At 46.7% G+C, this 19503-nt stretch overlaps 3 protein-coding genes across 3 annotated transcripts; 1 reads left to right on the plus strand and 2 right to left on the minus strand.

Annotated features, from left to right (window-relative positions):
- Nucleotides 1-1273: 1273 nt before the first annotated feature.
- Nucleotides 1274-2308, plus strand: Pmar_PMAR011502 (conserved hypothetical protein; the record flags this gene model as incomplete). The annotated part of the gene is made up of 1 exon (XM_002773617.1): nt 1274-2308. One exon carries the CDS (start codon nt 1274-1276, stop codon nt 2306-2308), a length of 1035 nt encoding a protein of 344 aa, XP_002773663.1.
- Nucleotides 2309-11982: 9674 nt separating this feature from the next.
- Pmar_PMAR011503 (eukaryotic translation initiation factor 5B, putative) lies at nt 11983-17129 on the minus strand (the record flags this gene model as incomplete). The annotated part of the gene is made up of 19 exons (XM_002773618.1): nt 11983-12440; nt 12486-12565; nt 12612-12734; nt 12778-12920; nt 13042-13166; nt 13213-13306; nt 13355-13484; nt 13530-13661; nt 14131-14244; nt 14612-14704; nt 14750-14845; nt 15304-15401; nt 15719-15829; nt 15874-15983; nt 16031-16129; nt 16568-16648; nt 16695-16814; nt 16859-16983; nt 17028-17129. 19 exons carry the CDS (start codon nt 17127-17129, stop codon nt 12011-12013), a joined length of 2406 nt encoding a protein of 801 aa, XP_002773664.1. The 3' UTR covers nt 11983-12010.
- A 330-nt stretch (nt 17130-17459) lies between these two features.
- On the minus strand, nt 17460-19406 carry Pmar_PMAR011504 (hypothetical protein; the record flags this gene model as incomplete). Its single annotated transcript, XM_002773619.1, has 5 exons — nt 17460-17666; nt 18097-18261; nt 18681-18904; nt 18997-19282; nt 19341-19406. 5 exons carry the CDS (start codon nt 19404-19406, stop codon nt 17460-17462), a joined length of 948 nt encoding a protein of 315 aa, XP_002773665.1.
- Nucleotides 19407-19503: the final 97 nt, after the last annotated feature.

A 19503-nucleotide genomic window follows, 5' to 3' on the forward strand; every position in this document is an offset into this window, starting at 1 on the left:
ACTTCTCCTCCGATGGTTTTCCCGATAGCTCCACTGGTAATCGATGCAACGACTGCCAACTTGCCGAATCGATGTCGTAGTTTTGTTGCGGCTCGGATGGTGTCATTGCAGACACGTCGGATGACGAAGCATCTGAGATCCATGAAACTAGCCTTTCGAGCTCGTCTTCTAGTTCATGTGAGAGCGATGGTTTGTATACTCGTCCTCATCAATCAATGCAATGGCAGGATGCACTGATTGGCGGCGAAAATTGCGATGACTCTGATGGTGATAGGCTATATGAGAGCTGAAAGTTGCAGCCTGCCTCCTTTTCGATCAGATACTTCCAATACTTCCAATACTTCCAATATACATATAGCCAACATGGCCAGCGATCTGTCTGATGCCGAGAGCGCTCTGCAATAGATAGTCTTCGAGATTCAGGACAATAAACATGAACACACATTACTCTTCTTTATGAACATCATATTACACTGTTTCATGACGTGGACTATGACACTTGCGTGATCGTGTTGCCAGTGAGCTAATGTTAGTAACATCATGTTATTAATTCTCACGCAAAAAATGTGTAAATCTCAGATCAAAAATTACGTTCAGAAATCACTCATCAGTATTACTTGAAAGTAGAATACTAAACTAAGCATCACGTACCTGTTGCATAGCATAGCGCATTTGCCCGCAATACCATTGTTTGCTTAGCATTGTATAGATTGCATAGATTTAGTTTTTTTATGATGGATTAGTACATGTTGCATGGAATAGTTATGTTTTGCCGGTTTTCGTGGCTAACGGGGACTTGTGAAGTAGGCCTCAGTTTGCGTGATGTGACTGGGAATCCTACTACTCTCGTATTTAGTGTGACCTTCGCCACTTCCATTATCCTAGCGTTAGGAAGGCAGAATACTACAGCATTTTCCCGGTCATGTTTCCGACTTGCGCACTGTTATTTCCGACTAACTGCATGCGAACATCCGATGCGTCATAACAATTTCCGACCCGCACTCATTTATCCGACTCGGTCAAAAGCAATATCCGATATACCGCATGAAAATTTCCGACTAGGGTCATCCTAATATCCGCCCGATTCGTGCATCCCAAATATCCGACTGTCATTCAAATATCCGATAGCCTACATTCAAATATCCGCGGGCGCGCGCTTATTCAAAAGAATCTTCTGCGCAGAAATCAAATATCCGACAAAAGCATGAATTATCCAAAGACGTCGAGTGGAGTGCATGTGAACAGTTAGTCTTTTTTCTTTCTTACTCCGTTAATGGGCGTTCGAGGAGGTAAGAGCATCCCCTCTTTGGCGCGTAAGGCCATCATCAAAGCAGCTCGAGACGGAGACGACTACCAGGTTACAGCAAAAAACCTTGGTGTGAAACCTGACACCGCCTACCGCATTGTAAAGTCTCAAAGGGAAGAAACGCGGCCACGTGGGGGCCCAAGAAATAAGAAGTGTACCGAGCCTATGATAGAATTCATGGCATACCTGGTTGGGAGGGATGCTGACTTGACTTTGAAGCAAATCGCTGACGAAGTATCTCGTGAGTGGAACGTCGAGCTGAGTACAAGCACTGTTGCTCGAGCTTTGGAAGGTAGGCTTATCAGCATGAAGCAACTTCAGCTGATACCCGAAGCAAGAAACAGTGAAGTGAATAAGGTGAAGAGGCGTGATTTCGCTCAGTGGCTTCAGGTGAACGCTGGCCGATATCGTCTTGTCTGGATTGACGAGACAGGGTATAACTTGTATACCTGTAGATCTAAGGGTCGTTCGGCGAAAGGGCAACGAGCTAGGAAGACCTGCGCTAATCAGCGTGGGAAACACGTTACCCTTATCTGTGCTGTATGCAACGAGGGTGGGATCCTCGCTTGGCAGTCAATGCTAGGGGGATGTAAAAAGGAAGATTTCGAGGCTTTTCTACGTGATGTGCTTGACAAACTGGCCAACCAACCGGATGGTCGGCCTTTTTGCCTACTCTATGACAATGCTCCTTGTCATGCTACTGCTGACAACACATGCGACGCCCTGAACGTGGCCTATAAGAGAGTGAGCCCTTATTCATGTGCTTTAAATACGATAGAAAATTGCTTCTCGCCCTTGAAATCGGCCTTGAAGAGAATGATATCTGAGCACGGACAAGTTCAGCCACACGACGGAGAGTCTCTGCAAGAGGCCAGATCCCGTGTTCTTCTATCGTTCTGTCCCCAGGCTGTGGATGCGGTCACCGTGGCAACTGTTTCGAACAGCCTCGTTCACGTATTGACTTCCGAGGTTCCTAGAGCTCTCAATGGCGAGGACATGTGAATCACGAACGATGTGGTTGGCTGAGCCAACTTGGCTCTGTTCGAACTCTTTTTCCTATTTCCTGCTCATTTTAATGTGTCAGCTGTGGCTCGTATCGAGTCACGGAGTCATGTGGTCTTACATGAGTTTAATTGATTTAGTCGTTTTGAGTTGGTCGGATAATTCATGCTTTTGTCGGATATTTGATTTCTGCGCAGAAGATTCTTTTGAATAAGCGCGCGCCCGCGGATATTTGAATGTAGGCTATCGGATATTTGAATGACAGTCGGATATTTGGGATGCACGAATCGGGCGGATATTAGGATGACCCTAGTCGGAAATTTTCATGCGGTATATCGGATATTGCTTTTGACCGAGTCGGATAAATGGGTGCGGGTCGGAAATTGTTATGACGCATCGGATGTTCGCATGCAGTTAGTCGGAAATAACAGTGCGCAAGTCGGAAACATGACCGGGAAATGCTGTAGATTTCGCTACGAGAGGCTGCGAAGATCGGCTGATCATATCGTGAGCGGCACATTGTAGAGTCACTCAGTCGGATAATAGGTCAGTCGGTAACACCGACTGTCTTGCATCCACTGAAATTGTACCATTGTTCATCAACAGGAGTAAAATGCGTCTCAGTGGAGCTCTACAGTGTCGGGAGTGCAAAGCACCCCTCTGGTAGAACTGTCTTGTCCCCTCGGTCTTGTGTGACGCTATGAACAAGAGTGAGTACGTCATGTCGAGCACACGAAGTTGGGATCTAAGATGTGAATACTTCACAATTACTCCTCTCAGTTGATCTATTACACTTCATCAATGTGTTGTTGAGGGATACTTTGCTTCCACCTAGTCTTTTTAACCTTCCTACGAGGGAGGCTGGTAGCGGATAGCTCAAAGAGTCGTTGTAATCGAGCTACAAACCCACCAGTTTGCTGCCTTCAATGGCTAGTAGCGACTAGTTTCGCACTGCCAGGCACGGGCTCACCCAACTTCTTCGTAGAGGGACACCGCTTACCTGAATCATTGAGTTTCAGCCGTTCAGGGAGGATAACTGAAACTCAATCGCTCAAGCATATACTGATGTTGTTCTCATCACGCTAGGTGGAACGAACCGAGAATTCTACATGCGGAATAGGATGTACACCTTGGATAGGTACAGGAGGTCTTCAGTGAGAGCGGTCGTGTCTCACACTACGAGTCTCTTGGCCAGAGAATACTCTGGGAGTCACCGAATGGAATTGCACACTCGAGGGAGGCTCCCTAGTATTCATATGTGATACTGTCTAGTTCCTCCGTATCAACACAAGGATTGTACGCCCGAAGAACATGTGCACCTCTTGGCAGTATAGCTCAATATTTGTACCATCAACTTCCTGGCAACGAGTGAAGTTTGAGGCACAAATCGGAAACATAGTGATTATTCTCACTCGACTTCGTCATATCGAACTCGCATGAGGCCGATGGGCAATTCGGATTCGTCTTGATAGAGCAATCAGGTTCAGACCATCGATTTTCCATAGGACTTCCGTTCTCGTCGATTTCTCCTTGGAGCCTTGAGTTTCGTACCCTTGAAAAGATCGACCTCGCCGGTCAAACCTTCAATTTCGTGCGAACTGTGTCACTAGGAACAAGGACATAGAATCTCATTGAAACAATTCATACCAAGGTGATGTCACACGAAGTGATCGCAAAAGGTTGGATTGGTCATTGGATCGCTCGTTGATGATCACGCCTGGAGCTTATGTTAGAAGGGTACATTATGCTTAAACTGTATATGAACGAAAAGTTGAGTCAAAGAAGGATCATGTGAAAGAAATATTGAAAAGTCGGAGACCGGAATAATACGACTAAGAAAGTCTTTCCACGTCGTTGACGCTGGGGAAACGGATCACTCCCCTATGCGATGCATAGCTCTCTTTCATAGTCCGAACCGCACCATAGTGATAATCCGCCATACCCTCCCTATAGTTGTCATAACAGTGTTGGCACCACGCGATTAGTCCTTCATCGTAGGAGGTTAGGTTGAGATCACTTCGGTTATTGTCCCCTTGCAAAGCATTATAAAGAAGGTCAGTCCCGAAAGCGAATGTGCTACTCCTGTGACCAAAAAGTGAGAATACGGCTTCAAACGAAATAGTGAAAGCGAACGACTGCTGAATACTCTGCGCATATCGTAAGCAAAAGTATGGATTCTCACAGACCTGGGCGAAGGGAACCCTCTCGTTGATGTGGAATTTACCATCTTCGCTCACAATACCATCGTCGATGAACAACTCAACCAATGATGAATCGCAGAAGTCGATTTTCGCGGATAGGATTTCGACTTCCAGCCACACTGGTTTCTCTCGAACCATAATAGACAACGAGAAGTCGGCGTACTTGTTTGCACCAGAGGGAAGATGGAGGAAGTCTCGTGGAGGGTCATTCAACCATGTTGGTGTGGGGCCGGCGCTGAATCTCAGCAACTCCATATTCCATCTTGACACATTCCATTCGATAATGTACTCTTTTGTAGCCATGACGACCAGGTTAAAGAAGGCGTAACACATAATGCCCGCCATAATGAGCGCGGGAATCATCTGATATGCGTTACTCACAGCAGTCTGGAATTTCGAATGAGCTCTGTACGACGACGGCGACACACCCTCGTGAAGACGGCCAACACCAAGCCACTCCTGGGAGATTCTATCGTTGCAAAATGGAGGGGAAGACATAAAAAAGAAAGAATAAAGAGCTTATCCGAAATGGAACACTATCCCAGCTAATTCGAGGCTGCCCCAGGCGGCTCTGCGAACTATCAGTCCCCCATGCTCCCTGCGCGCGAGAGTATCACGATGACACTGTCAACGTGTTCCGCACTGCGGGGGCGCACAATCGCCAGAATTGGCACAATTCGATTGTGCGAACACGGTTCTCTCGTGAGAATACTCGCTGAGCATTTTTGCCAAGCCTGGTGACCATACCTGTGTGTAATGCAGGCCTTCATGTGGTCGTCACCTCACTTGCGAATCACTGGTGTAGGGATCGTTACCACTCACACGCTTTCGTCTAGACATAAACTCGCCTCGCGTTGGTGAATCATTCGAAGAATCAGACGACGTGTTACACGCAGTAGGGTGGTGGGATGGATATCAAAATTTGTGCGGATGTTTTATTGCTTGCCTTAGTAGTAGGCAGGATACTCCTATAAGGAAATTATGATTCTGCTTAGCAATTCTGCGCCAACGAGCACCCGACTGGAGACAATACTCAGATCGCAGTCGATTGAAGTAGGGAAACTTCGCGGGCCGACTGAGAGCATGTCACTCTCGGCCGGGAAGTCCCGGGTTGTTACAGTACGATACCGTCAGTATCCCACGCAGACATAAGCAGTCCGTGTAGGTTCGAGTCAGGGTGTCTTGCTTGAACGAATGGAAGACAGACTTAGTGGTGGATAATCGTGCTGACACAAGCTCGCTCTCCGATCATTCCTTAGCCATCGAGCCAGATAGGGATCCCATCATGGAATGCAGTCAGGAGATCTTCTACCAATGCCGTCATCGGGGAGTCCTCGGCAGAAGCAGCGCCAGTTCATCATAAGTTCCGCTGTTACGATTCGCCATCTTCCGACACTGAAATGTGGTGTAAAGCTGACGCTGGCGATGACCTCGCTGAGAGTGACTCCCTAGGTTGATGAACAATCTAGCAAGTGGGAATGACTTCCCTACGATTGATGTGCATCGAGGCTGGTCTAATTGGGTGCCATGGTAAGCGTTGAGCACTCAACTCACACGCGCACACGTGAGCCCAAATTGTTCCCGACCTCGGAGTTACACCCGTTTTACTTCAAGTGGCATAATACTCTACGTAAAGTATGCAATACTCACGAAATGTGGATTACGATATGAGTGAATTGGAATATTTTGCGACCTACACCCGACGAATCTAACAAAACGTAATTTAAGCAAACCAACACCCCATCACTATACGGGACAGTCTGTCGCACGTGGCACGAAGTTGTGCAACGCACAACTCAAGTTGGTGTTTCCACTACTACAACGAAAAGCTTAGTCGAGTTTCTTCTCTCTGCTCTGCTTGCACTATCTCTGGGGTTTTGGGTGTGCCATACTCCGATAACAGCAAGGATCATAACGCATGGTGGTTGATCAGAAGTTCTGATAACGAACTGTTTGTGTCTTACTACGACACTTCAGTTTACAGGATAACTGATAATTCGGGTGCTCGGGTTGTGTCTCGACTGCGGCGCAGTCACTGCGCAAGGAAAGCTCGCACATTTAAACAACATGCGTTAGATAATTGACGTATCGAAGCATGAGGCACCCAAAATCCCAGAGATAGTGCAAAGAGAGCAGAGGCAGGAGAAGTAAAGAAAAAAATTAACAGTTCAACTCGACTCAACTTTTTATTATAGTAGTTGAGGCTCAAGCTTGACCTGTGTGTTGCACAACTTTTCTCAACGTGGGACGGCGATGAGGTGTTAGTTTGCTCAAACTACGCTCACAGGTTACACCTGTGGCTTCCACAAAAAAATCGACTCCGCCATTCAAACCTTCAATTTCGTGCGAACTGTGTCACTATGAACGATGACATAAAATCTTATTGAAACAGCTCTTATCAATGTGATGTCATACAAGGTGATCGTGGAAGATTGACTGGTACATTAATCGCTCATTGATAATAGCGCCCGGAGCGAGGAGCTTATGCCAGAAGAGTACATTTTGGTTAGGTTGTACATGAACGAAAAGTCAGAAAAATGATCATGTGAAAGAAATATTGAAAAGTCGGAGACCAGAATAATACAACTACGGAGGAATACCCACGTCGTTGATGTTGGGGAAAAGAATCACCCCCCTATCCGACGCATAGCTCTCTCTCATGATCCGAACTGGACCATAGTGATAACCCGCCATGTGCTCCTTATAGTTGTCATAACAGTGCTGGCACCACGCGATTAGTCCTTCATCGTAGGAGGACAGACTGAGATACTCTCGGCGACTGTCTCCTTGCAAAGCATTATAGGAGAGATCAGCCTCCAAGGAAAATGGGTTACTCTTGTGACCAAAATGTGAGAATACGGCTTCAAAAGAAATAGTAAAGGCGAACGACTGCTGAATACCCTGCGCGTATCGTAAGCAGAAGTATGGATCCTCACAGACCTGGGCGAAGGGAACCCTCTCGTTGATGTGGAATTCACCATCTTCGCTCACAATACCATCGTCGATGAACAACTCAAGGTTGCCGACTCGGCAACCTTAGGTTGCTTCAAGTTGGTATACCAAATGAAATTAGTAGTTGGTGCTGTACGTAGCCCACCCAATGCGGTTATTGAAGTCAGTGTATTGCTGAGCCCGGGGGCCGCACCTACCGGGTAGGGTCCGACCTACACGTCCTACCACTCCTCGACCTCATCGTCGTCAGATCTTCTGAAGTGACGATAGTAGCACCGCGAACCTTCGTTTTCCCAGAGGATCGCTTCGCCTTCGGGGAGGCGTCTCGTGTTGTAACATGTGGATCACCGCCACCCGCTATCCGTCGAAGCTGCCTGTGCCTTTCAGGTCGTCACGAGTTGCATTGCCTCACCCACTGTGGGTGGCCGCTTTACTACCTGGCTTTTCGAATTGTTATTTCAGAGCCAACTCATGGTCTGTTCTGAGTGTAAATGCCCGTCGATGAGTTAGAAGTGAAGACGCCCCAGTTAGGGTCCTGACACCGTCTCGAGAGCCCGTTAGTGACGCGCCATCACACAGTACAGTGGTTCGTGGAGGCGAGACTAACGATTAGTCTATTTTTCCTCCTGAGATTAGCCACAAAGCTCAGGAGAAAAATAGGCTTGGGTGAGAGGATGGCCCAGTTCGAGGTTGTGCAGATGAGGTACGCGCATGGTATGGGATGACATTTTCTGAGTGCTGGTGGTCTCTTAGGTCGATCAGCGTCACATATGCAGGAGTGGCAAGCATCGTGAGCCAACCAGCCTTCACTTCCGAGAACGTAAGTCCTTTAGGTTGTGTGCTCTGGAATGAGCGACCACAGTCTTCGAGTTAGCGCTGGCGCAGAATTGATGATCATCTATATGCTAGGCTGTTGGTTTCCCGCAGTACGCTGCAGAAGATCTCACTGCAATCATATTCGAGTGAGGTCCGCGGCCTCCAACCTTGAATATGCTCGTCGACGAGTGTCCTCAGAATGTTGCTGACATGTGTAGAGTGTTGAACTTGACCGGGGTCGATGGTATATTCAGATTCGCCTGAGGTCGGTGGATAGCTCAGTTCGGTCACCAAATTTTGCTGTTGAAAGAGCTTTCAGGTTCGGACCATCCATTTCCGATAGAACTCTCGTTTTCGTCGAGTCCGCTTTGGAGTCTTGGACTTAGCACCCTCGAGAGAATAGACTCCGCCGATCAAACCTTCAATTTCGGGCAAACTGTGCCACTATAAACGATGACATGAAATCTTATTGAAACTGTTCGTATCGATGTGATGTCACGCGAGGTGATCATGAAAGATTGAATGGTTCATCTAATCGCTCGTTGATAATCTCGCCCGGAGCGAGGAGCTTGTGCTGTATATGAACGAAGAGTCGAAGTCAGAAAATGGTCATGTGAGAAATATTGAAAAGAGACCGGAATAATACGACTAAGAAAGTCTTTCCACGTCGTTGACGCTGGGGAAACGGATCACTCCCCTATGCGATGCATAGCTCTCTCTCATAGTCCGAACCGCACCATAGTGATAATCCGCCATACCCTCCCTATAGTTGTCATAACAGTGTTGGCACCACGCGATTAGTCCTTCATCGTAGGAGGTTAGGTTGAGATCACTTCGGTTATTGTCCCCTTGCAAAGCATCACAATAAAGATCTGTCTCAAGAGCGAATGTATCACTCCTGTGACCAAAAACTGACAAAACGGCTTCGAACGTAATTGTGAAAGTAAACGACTGCTGAATACTCTGCGCATATCGTAAGCAAAAGTATGGATTCTCACAGACTTGGCCGAAGGGAACCCTCTCGTTGATGTGGAATTTACCATCTTCGCTCACAATACCATCATCAATGTACAATTCAACCAATGATGAATCGCAGAAGTTGATTTTCGCGGATAGGATTTCGACTTCCAGCCACACTGGTTTCTCTCGAACCATAATAGACAACGAGAAGTCGGCGTACTTGTCTGCACCAGAGGGAAGATGGAGGAAGTCTCGTGGAGGGTCATTCAACCATGTTGGTGTGGGGCCGGCACTGAATTTCAGCAACTCCATATTCCATCTTGACACATTCCATTCGATAATGTATTCTTTTGTAGCCATGACGATCAGGTTGAAGAAGGCGTAACACATAATGCCCGCCATAATGAGCGCGGGAATCATCTGATATGCATTACTCACAGCAGTCTGGAGTTTCGAATGAGCTCTGTACGACGACGGCGACACACCCTCATGAAGCGGGGGATTTCCTGGGCAGCCAAAACCAAGCCACTCCTGGGAGATTCGACCGTTGAAAAATGAAGAAGACATGAAAAGTCTACAGAACTCATCCTAAATGGCACACCATACGAGCCTATTTTGGGACTCTCAATTCCTCAAGCTCCCACCGCGTGCGTGCTCATGCACGTGACACCGTCTAAAATCGTGACAGCGTCACTCACGTTGATCCTGCTCATGCCGAGGACTCCCCGAGGAGTGACATTCTCTCATCCGATGGAGGCCCACAGGACCTTCATACGACTCAGTATTGCCTTCGATCGGGTGCTCGTCAGCGCAGTCTTGCTGAGCACCATCGCGCTTTCTTTATGTTCTACGGTAGAACTTCTACCACTACTGAGGCTGGCAATACAACCTCCGCACAGGTGTTGATGACCACCCCTATTTCGGGTAACACATCGTCTGATTTTCCAGGTGATTCACCAACACAAGGCTGGGTGTTGGGCACCTGCTTTGCCCAAAGCTTCAACATATGCCATGATGGCATCAGCGCGCGCCAGGGGTGGGGGGCCCCCACTGGGGGCCCCTGAGAGAGCGCGCCCAAACCTTTCACGCAATCGCGCATGTGCGACCTGCCTATTGAATAGGGGGCTGCAAATGAAAAAGCTAAATTTAAATGGAAATCGGCTGATTATTTGTGTACACATAGATCTCTACGCTAATGGGTGCCCTCTCAAGTATAGTTGAAGCTGAAATCCTGTGACCAGAGATTGGTCTTGAAATGTTCGAATCCACATGTTGATGCGTGCATATGGCGATATAAGCGAACTCACGCTCCGGTGTAATGAATTTCATATTTTTGTATTCAACTAGTGTCTTTGGTTGCACATGCTCCATTCATCTAGAGCTTACATCTCATGCTGGAGACTCCAACGCTCCACCGTGGAATGTTGTGGATGGCCTGCGTTCGATACATGGCTCAAGTGCTATAACTCAATTGGTGTTGTTCAGTTCATACTGATTGGGTTTGCAATATGGAAAATGATGTATTAGGAGGTGGTAATATATGGGCAGTCATATACGGACGATAATATGCTACACAAACACTTTCCATCGACATAGCGTGATACATCGTTAGTTGAACCTCACATTGCGGCTTTCGTTCGAGCCGAAGGCTCGCGAAAACCGCCTCCTTTCCCCCTGACTAAGATACCCTTTGGGGGATAGATTCGCGATTCGCGGACCGCGAACATTCGTCATTGGAAACCTTCTTCCACGTGCTAGCTAACGAGTTTCTCTAAAGACTCTTTAGTAAAGAGGTTTAAAATAGTGTATCTGATGGGGCATACCGTATGTGAATTGATCACTAATGAGCAACTGAAATTTCCTGACTGAGGCCGATTCTCTCATTTTTCTGGCAGCAGGTCTACTTGTTTACGTCTAGACGATAAGGTGTAAGCGATAACGAACTCTACGCACGAACGATGTGACGACTACATGGCGGCACGTCATTGCGTGACGGGGGCGAGCGTTACACATCGAGACTTGACAAAAATGCACAATGAGTATTCGTTCTGAGACATATCTCGAAGGGTTTCATCGATGATGGAACCGTGACGGCCAGGAACAACAACCGTGTGTTAAGAAACCCGGCTAGCCAAGCCAGCCTAGCTTGCTAGCCAGGGGTATCAAAATGCTTCACCATACCAATCATGTTCTATCAAGAACATGGAGGTATCCAGTATTTCCTGTTCCATTTGTCGGATAGCGGTTCTGCGACCCGCATGGAGCTCGGCCACATTTCGTCACAGTTTGCATTAGCGTTCACCTCACAATCCCACTCAACCCACTAACCGAGGCTACGGGTGAGGGGTGGACTATGCCCGATATCTGGGCTAACTCAGCCTTAAAATAATATCAGTAACGCTTTAGTGTTAAAGACTCTCGCTGTGCTATTTGATGCGCGTCTTGGGTTGTGTACTTGCTGTGCGCAGCCAACCGCGTGACCTGTAGGCATGACTCATGCCGCATGAGGTTCGTGCCATGAACATTCACGAGGCAGGGAGGAGCGTCTCCACGAGTTCCTAGCTATCGTGATCGCCTTCAGGTTGGTCGCGGACAGTTCCCCGACTCCCGTAGTTAGAAGTTTCACCCTGCCGATTTTGTCATCTGTTCGACGTCTTCTCATGAAGTGTTCATGAATGTCCGCCTACACTCCACTTACGGTCAACACAACAATCATGGTATAAAAACCATTAAATAGCGACAAGCTACTTGAAGCGTATCTACTTGTACAATATCATGTTATCCCAAACACCTTCTTCAAACGGAGCACTAGCTCCCAGTCCTGTAGTTTAACACTGTCCTTGTGGTAAGCTTTTAAATAGTCGATGCTCTCTCTGGTGATGAAGGATACAATTTTGCTGTTTTCATCGAGGCCTCCACCGTTTCCAAGCCAGACGTTGTTCTGTGGTGTTGTCAGTCGGACCATAACAGTGTCACCAGCCGATGCTTCTTCAACGGCCTTCTCGTCATTGGTCGATTTCATCGACACAACTTTGCCAAGTTGAACTTGTTTACGACCAACCACACACAGAGGAGTGCCAACCCGCAGCACGCCCTCTTCCACACAGAGACCAAAGTGGAACGGAGGCTTACGCGAGAGCACTAGCGAGGGGACAATCGTCACAACGCAAGGGAATACAGCCATGGCCGCTTCCTCTTTGCGTCTGACAATGACACATAACGATAATTCATAATCATGATAAGCTCACCGATCCTCTTCTTTTCCCTGCAGATAGGTCTTCAACTCTTCAATTAATTTGTAAATAACATCATTCTCAATGATTCGAACCTGTCACGCCAGATGGAGATCCTTGAACACTGTCCTGTTACACTACACCGAGCTTCTCTGCCTCGGCTCGAGCATCATGATTCACCTTCACATCGTACGCCAGTATGATACCGTATTTACCACGATTCGCCAACACGCACGAAGTTTTCCGAACATCCAATAGATGGACCTACCACATGAACATCAGACGCTCAATGAGACGATAACTTCACATCGCCGATCGCTGCCAGTCCGATGGGAGCTCGAACGACTTCCTTCACCAACTTAGTGAGGGCCTCTACTCCACCCATTGAAGAGCACTTCATCGTAATTCCATTACCCGAACCAGCCATAGGACTCGTCACTGTGTTAGGTGCTGACAGTTATAGTTACTGTCTTTGAACAGTATCAGTTGCATTACAGAAGGCCTAGACCTAGTAGCATCATCAACAGTGACAGCAGTACCGGCTTGCACCTGAACCCACTCTTGTATTAACCACCGACAGGCCCTGAGCAACCCACGTTGTTAAGATTGGGTCCACTAATACGAACAGCCGTAGTCGCTGTAACAGTATGATGATAGTTGTATGCCACCGCACCAACACTCTGCAAGCGGAGTTCCCTGTGCACTCACGTCAAACACATTCTTTTTCACTAAGTTTCATTACTCCAAGGGTTTCGGCGTCACCAGTGCTCTGATGGTGCTCGCTATCCTTTCGTCGTTCTTGTTTCTCAAAATGATGTGATCGCCCTCATGTAAACCTGTCGAATCCTTCCTCAACAGCCACACTATCCTCTACTATACCCTACTCCCCTGCACTAGGATGACGTCCACACAGACTCCCATTCCCACAGTTTCGCGTACTTCCAACACACGACAAATAAGGGGACCAGGTTTCACTGCTAGCCGGTTGGGGAGGAAGCGTTGACAGAAGGTCGCCTGGAAAACCATCAACGTACATTCCATGATGTAGTCGTTCGCTACCAGTAACAGAATCAAATCAGAAACGCCCTCCCCTGTGAGTGCTGACACCGGCACCACCGAAATATCCTTTTTTTCGCCACGACCAAGTTCCCAATAAAGACCCGTATTCAGCCCTAGCTCGGCAAACTGAACCTGTGGATGATCGAATCAGCAACCGCTACTGCTGTTTCCAAGAGCAGTGTAGGAGTATACGTTTGCTTCCCTCAACTGAGCTCGTGAACTTTCCCGCGCCGAACATGGATGACGCAGGTTCGATCCCCACGAACGTCATTTCAAACGCAGTTAATTTTTTTAGCGGTTTTCGGAGCAGCTGCTGACTTTTTGCTGGTTTCATATTTTTCGCAAGGACAATGCGAAAAATATGAAAAAAAATGAAAATAAAGGGAATAACTTTCGAATGGTGGTTCGTATGTTTTTATATCTGTTCTGAATCGGGCTGGACAATTGCATACGCACGCACGCACAAAGTTATCGTGGAGTGAGAGAATACGCTCCGCTCGCTCCGCGATTGGAAAGAATTCAACAAAAATTTCCTCAGAATTTCCATAAACACGTAGTTGACTATGTACATATTTTCCCACACCGTCCAAGAGCGACTCACTCTAACTCTGGTCCAGCGCATGTGGAACTCGTCACTGGTACCACTCGCTTGCCTCTTCAACCCCTCTTGAACTGATCCACAAGTGGCCGCTCGCCACCCGTAGAGGCGATCAATCTGATAATGAAACAACTCCGAGCATAATTGTAGTTTCACCCTAGTTATATTCATAACATACAAAAATGGTAGTTTTTTACACGGGTGTTTTGACCTGGTTGAACCTCATGTATTGTAGTTTCACCCGTTTCACGTGAAGCGGCGTAAAACTCGGTGAAAAACCCGATATGCGCGGTGAAATGGAGTAGTCGTAAAATACGTTTCTCATATCACTACGGTGAAACTCCATTACTCTTCATCTGATACAAAAATTCGGTAATCGTATTTATGAAGTTTTATAATCTACCTTATACCATAATATCAACGAAAATCAGGATAAAAGTAATATTCCGCAGAGCAAGTCGAAATCAACAACAGTAGTGCTGACCTTGTTGAGAGCGATAACAAAGGGTCTTCGTTGCTCCTTGAGTAGCTCTATAGCCTCCCTAGTCTGCTTCTCAACACCGTGCATTATGTCAACCTACACATCCTAGCATCTCAACAGTGTAAATGCATCCTCCCTTACCACGACCACTCCCACATCGCATATCGAGCTTCCACGATGCCTTAGGCTATTGAAAGTCTCATGTCCGGGGGTGTCCAGCAGAAGGAGGCCAGGAATCTACACTTCCCAACACGTAAACATATCCTCACATTTCTCGTAAGCGCGTGATTCATTCATGACGAGAAAATTCATAATGTGGCGGCAAACTCTATTTCGCACATTTTCCGACTAACCTCAGTGTTACAAAACGAATGGTATATACCAACACTCACAAAAAATTTGAACATTTTATTATTTCCCTCCCATCTGCCAACACTGAGGTCCCCATTTAGTGTTGGAATATTCACTTTACAGTGCGAACCAAACCGTTATGCAAATCATCTTTTTTGAGGTAACTTGCTCAATAAGGAGAGTTTATCAATGATCTTTGGAAGGTGTACTGATAACGAGAGTGAAAACCGATTGACACCGTTTCAGAACCGTTTCATCATCCATTGTTATCGTATTATCTCAGCTAAGCTCAGAAACGATACAAGTAAAAGTGAAATTTCCCATTCGACCACAAGAGTGATCACCTCTAAGGCGTCCTCTTCAACGTTTTCCGACATACTCCGTATTGTTTCCCGAGGCAGCATAGTAGCGCCTATATGCTGTGATATACCTCCCGCTTCTCCTGATAGTAAACACTCAGTGTGGGGATATACACACATGGCCAACTACACTTGTTGGTGGCAGTATGAAAATTTCGAGGAAATTTCGGAAAATTTCCATACTGTTTCTAAATATTTTCACCCCATTTTTTATGCAAACTCTCATAATAAGTGCGCAAACTCCTAAACTCAATCGAAAAAAGCAAACATAAATTCTTTTTTACACATTCTCCGACTCCCCTCAGTGTGGTGAATAAAGTGTTTCATCAGCCATAACAAACTTGGGCGCCTTATCTTTTTCCTAGATTCTATCCCTGCTACCCCACATAGAGCCCTTTACCTTCTTGGACCTTAGAGCTCCTAATCCGATCCAGCAACTTAGTCTTTCCAGCGTCAGTATGGCCAAGGACACATATAACGGGGGCGCGCAGGGACGGCGAACCCTCATTCACTGTAGTGAAAATTATACGCAAACACACTAGTCGAGCCTATTACACTCAGTGGTGACCCCTCGACATGGTGACACCTTCCGAATTGGTGTCACCATCACCCCAGTTGTATCAGGAGAAGGAAGATCTATTAGCTCCCAGGAGTGCTGTGATGACCTTGAACAAAACCTCTCATGGGGAAACCAACCGACCGACCCGACTACCCCTGACTCGAGTCCTCCTCCTCCTCCCCTTCCGAGACGCCCTCACCCTGCACAGCGCTTGATTTCCGATTCGCCGTTTTCTTTTTCACACTATACCTACTGTGAGGAAATTTTGTACACAAGTGTCTCCTGTAATTTTAGACTCTTGTGATACTAGTCTCCCTTGCTAGCCTAGCGTATACTTTATGATTACTGTATTGATCATTAGTTAAGAATCACTTGTTAATAACTCTTGTTGAGTTATCTAATCCTAACACCTACAATCAGCATATATACATACGATACGGGGAAGTCGAAAAAGTGCAATATTTTTTCTCCTCGAAAAACCAAATTTGTGGCACATATGAACTATGGACTTTCACCCTAGTGATATGAAAAACATATATTTCACTACTACTGCATACCACCGCGAATATCGCGTTTTTTCTATACAAAATTCCATCGAAATTGGATCCTCTGTACATTGCGTGTACTCTAAGACATATACATTTTCCAACTACACACGAGCCCTCACCAAGCGACGCAAGGATCTATTACAAGGAACTCTGACTCCTAGCCCTGCCCTCCTTATGAGCCTCTCCCTGAACCAGACCAGAATCCTCGAGAAACGATCGATATCTGATGAATTTCTCACCGAACTAACATCAATCGATAAAAAACTTACTCTCGATCTCGCTCAGTCAAAGCGGCAGATTTGCTTGCCGACTTATTCTTCTTTTTCTTCTTACTGCGTTTTTCAACAGCAACACCAACAACAGTGGTGCTCTCCTCAGCTGGTTTCGCCCTATGGACCACCATATCATGTGAACGACTCTACAATAATCCTACTTTTCCCCTTCCACCACTTCCACAGCTCGACGACTTTCCTCTTCTTTTTCCCTTTGCTTCAGAAATGCTACCACAGCTTGTGCCGCTGCTGCTGCCGGGCAACTAGCCGCGCTCGATGAAGCCACCTGAGCTAACCATAATGCTGAGCCCAAGGGGAGCATAGGAAGACCTGCGGGACCGTCTGATCTTTGTTTTTCTGTTTTCGTTTCTTTTCTTTTTTCCTCACAGAGAGCTGACCTGAAAGCTCCTTCGTCACAGATGCCGTTGACATTATCACGAATACGACTACAATGGAGCTCCACCCTAGTGATATGAAAAACACTAGTGAAAAATATATTCCACGACTACTGTATATCACCGCGAATATCGCCTTTTCACAGAGTATTACGTCACTTCACGTAAAACGGGTGAAACTCCATTGAAGTCGGAAAATATCACACCAACGATAGGCGCCTAAGCATAATCGTAACAGTACTATTCCCAACGATTAACCATCAGTATGTAGTAGATCCCCTATACAGTGCGTTGACAATACTCCACATACTATTGAAAGAAACCCAACTCCAACACATAATGAGAAATCCACTTTAATGGTAAATATTCAGTCGCTCTCATCTTCGATCGTCGTTGGAGTAACGCGGGGCTGAACCGGACGTTTTTCCCCAGCAAATTCCTCCTCCTCCTCTTCCTCCTCAACTGAGTCGTCCGGACTTGTCGAGGATGGAGTTCCTTCTGCTGGTGTGCTCAGATGCTCCCGATGCTCACCGCGTTGTGCCAACAACCTTGTCTCGAGGTTCTTCCATTTCGTCTGAAAAAAAGCCATTTTCTCCAATCAGAATCACTCAAGCCCGTATAAAATGGGAATCGCAAAGTGTTTACGACTTTTGGGAAAAAGACGACTTCCCCTATGTCCTCCAAAAATAACACTACTACTCCTCCGTAGAGTAGTAGTGTTTTTCTATTGGTAGAATTTCCTCGAATTCTTCCATTGAACTTAGTATATCATACTGCTGATCATCATTGAATACTTCAATTTTCATCTTCTCGTGATGATGACAGCATAAAAATTTCGAGCAGATTTTACAAACTTCTCATTCGTTTCGATACACTTCTACGCTAAGTCTTGTGTGAACTGCTCAACTCAGCTGAGGAAAGCGAACGTATATTCCCAACACTGATCTTGTCGAGATAACGTGGGAGAAGAGAACCGACTCTATTCCTCGCCTCTATTTTCTCACCCGAATTTCGTTGCACGTGAGCTCCTTCCAAAGTAATATACTCTTCCCTCCCCCTCGTGTGGGGACCAGACCACCAGCACAGCCCGTGAGTTCATCGACGTCCTCCGGGTTGCAGACCTCCTCATTAGCCTCTGCGGTCTCGCGTTCATCATCATCGTCGGGCGTCTGATCAGACAAGACAATCGTGACGACGGAGCGACGCCCAGTCTAAAGTTTTATGAAATATTCTCCGCAAAACCCCAAAAGCGTCAGTCAACTATTTCAGTGTGTTAAAATATGCACAGGATCACCTACGTGTGTTAGTGACAATATGAAACTTCTGAGAAAATTTTGAGAAATTCTTGGAACCCGAACTCGTATATAAAATTCTACAATTAGTGAGGAAACTCTTGAGCTCAGCTGAGGGAACCCAACACTATCAGACTCTCAGAGTGTGTTATACCATGTATATTCGACTACCAGTTCGGCCAACAGGTGGAATTTGATCACTTCGCAAAATAATCAAAAAATCGTATAAACATATGTAAGTTTCCGGAAACGTACAGGAGCATCTAAACAAGAGTTAAACCCCAACCCAAACTCACCTCTGGTGGAGAGGGCGTTTCCACTTTCAGTGTCTTTGAGTTGCCCGACTTCTTCCCAGTAGTGGACCCCGATAGAGACATCCGTATGGCGCCCATGGCCGCACCCGCAAGATTCCGGGCTCGGACCGCCAAGATATGATTCGTGCCGTTGAACAGTCGAGCGTTGTAAGCAATTCGAGCAAAGTGCCGCTCAACCTCATGGAGGGAGCTGTACTGTCGACGGCCTAGCAACAATCCAATACAGCCTAATGGTTAGAACCCAAGACTGTCATCCCAGAGGTCGTCGGATCCATCCTCAGGTCAGTCATTTACCCACCTGCTAGATCTCTTATATCATCGAGTCCTATGGCCTTCTCCACAACCTGCGTATACTCCGTTCCTGTAGGAGCATAGTAAAAGTCGGCAAAGGCAGGATTCTGCATCAAGTCTTGAGCGATCTTCAGCACGACATGATTCAGTCGATGCTTTCGTTTCTTCAACTCCGACAGCACGGGATCATGGCTGGCCTTCACATGCCCAGAGGACTTCCGTTTCTCCCCACCCTCGAGTTGGCGTTTCCGCTGCCTTGCCAAGGATCTTATATTCCACTCGCCATCAAACGCCTGAGATAAAACGCCGACCCTGGGAATCGAACCAGGGACCTTTCGATTACCCACTCACCTCATGATAGTATTGCTTCCACAGATTGATATGCTTTTCCTTCTCCGCTTTCTCACTATCTGTCATTGTCCCGAACCATGCCTTATTCCGAGAGCTCGACGAGTAACCATACAGCTGAGGCGGCAAAATGATATCTGAAATCAACTACTATTTCTGGCGAAGA

Source organism: Perkinsus marinus, assembly GCF_000006405.1.
Source record: "Perkinsus marinus ATCC 50983 genomic scaffold scf_1104296958712, whole genome shotgun sequence".
Classification (NCBI taxonomy): Eukaryota; Perkinsozoa; order Perkinsida; family Perkinsidae; genus Perkinsus; species Perkinsus marinus.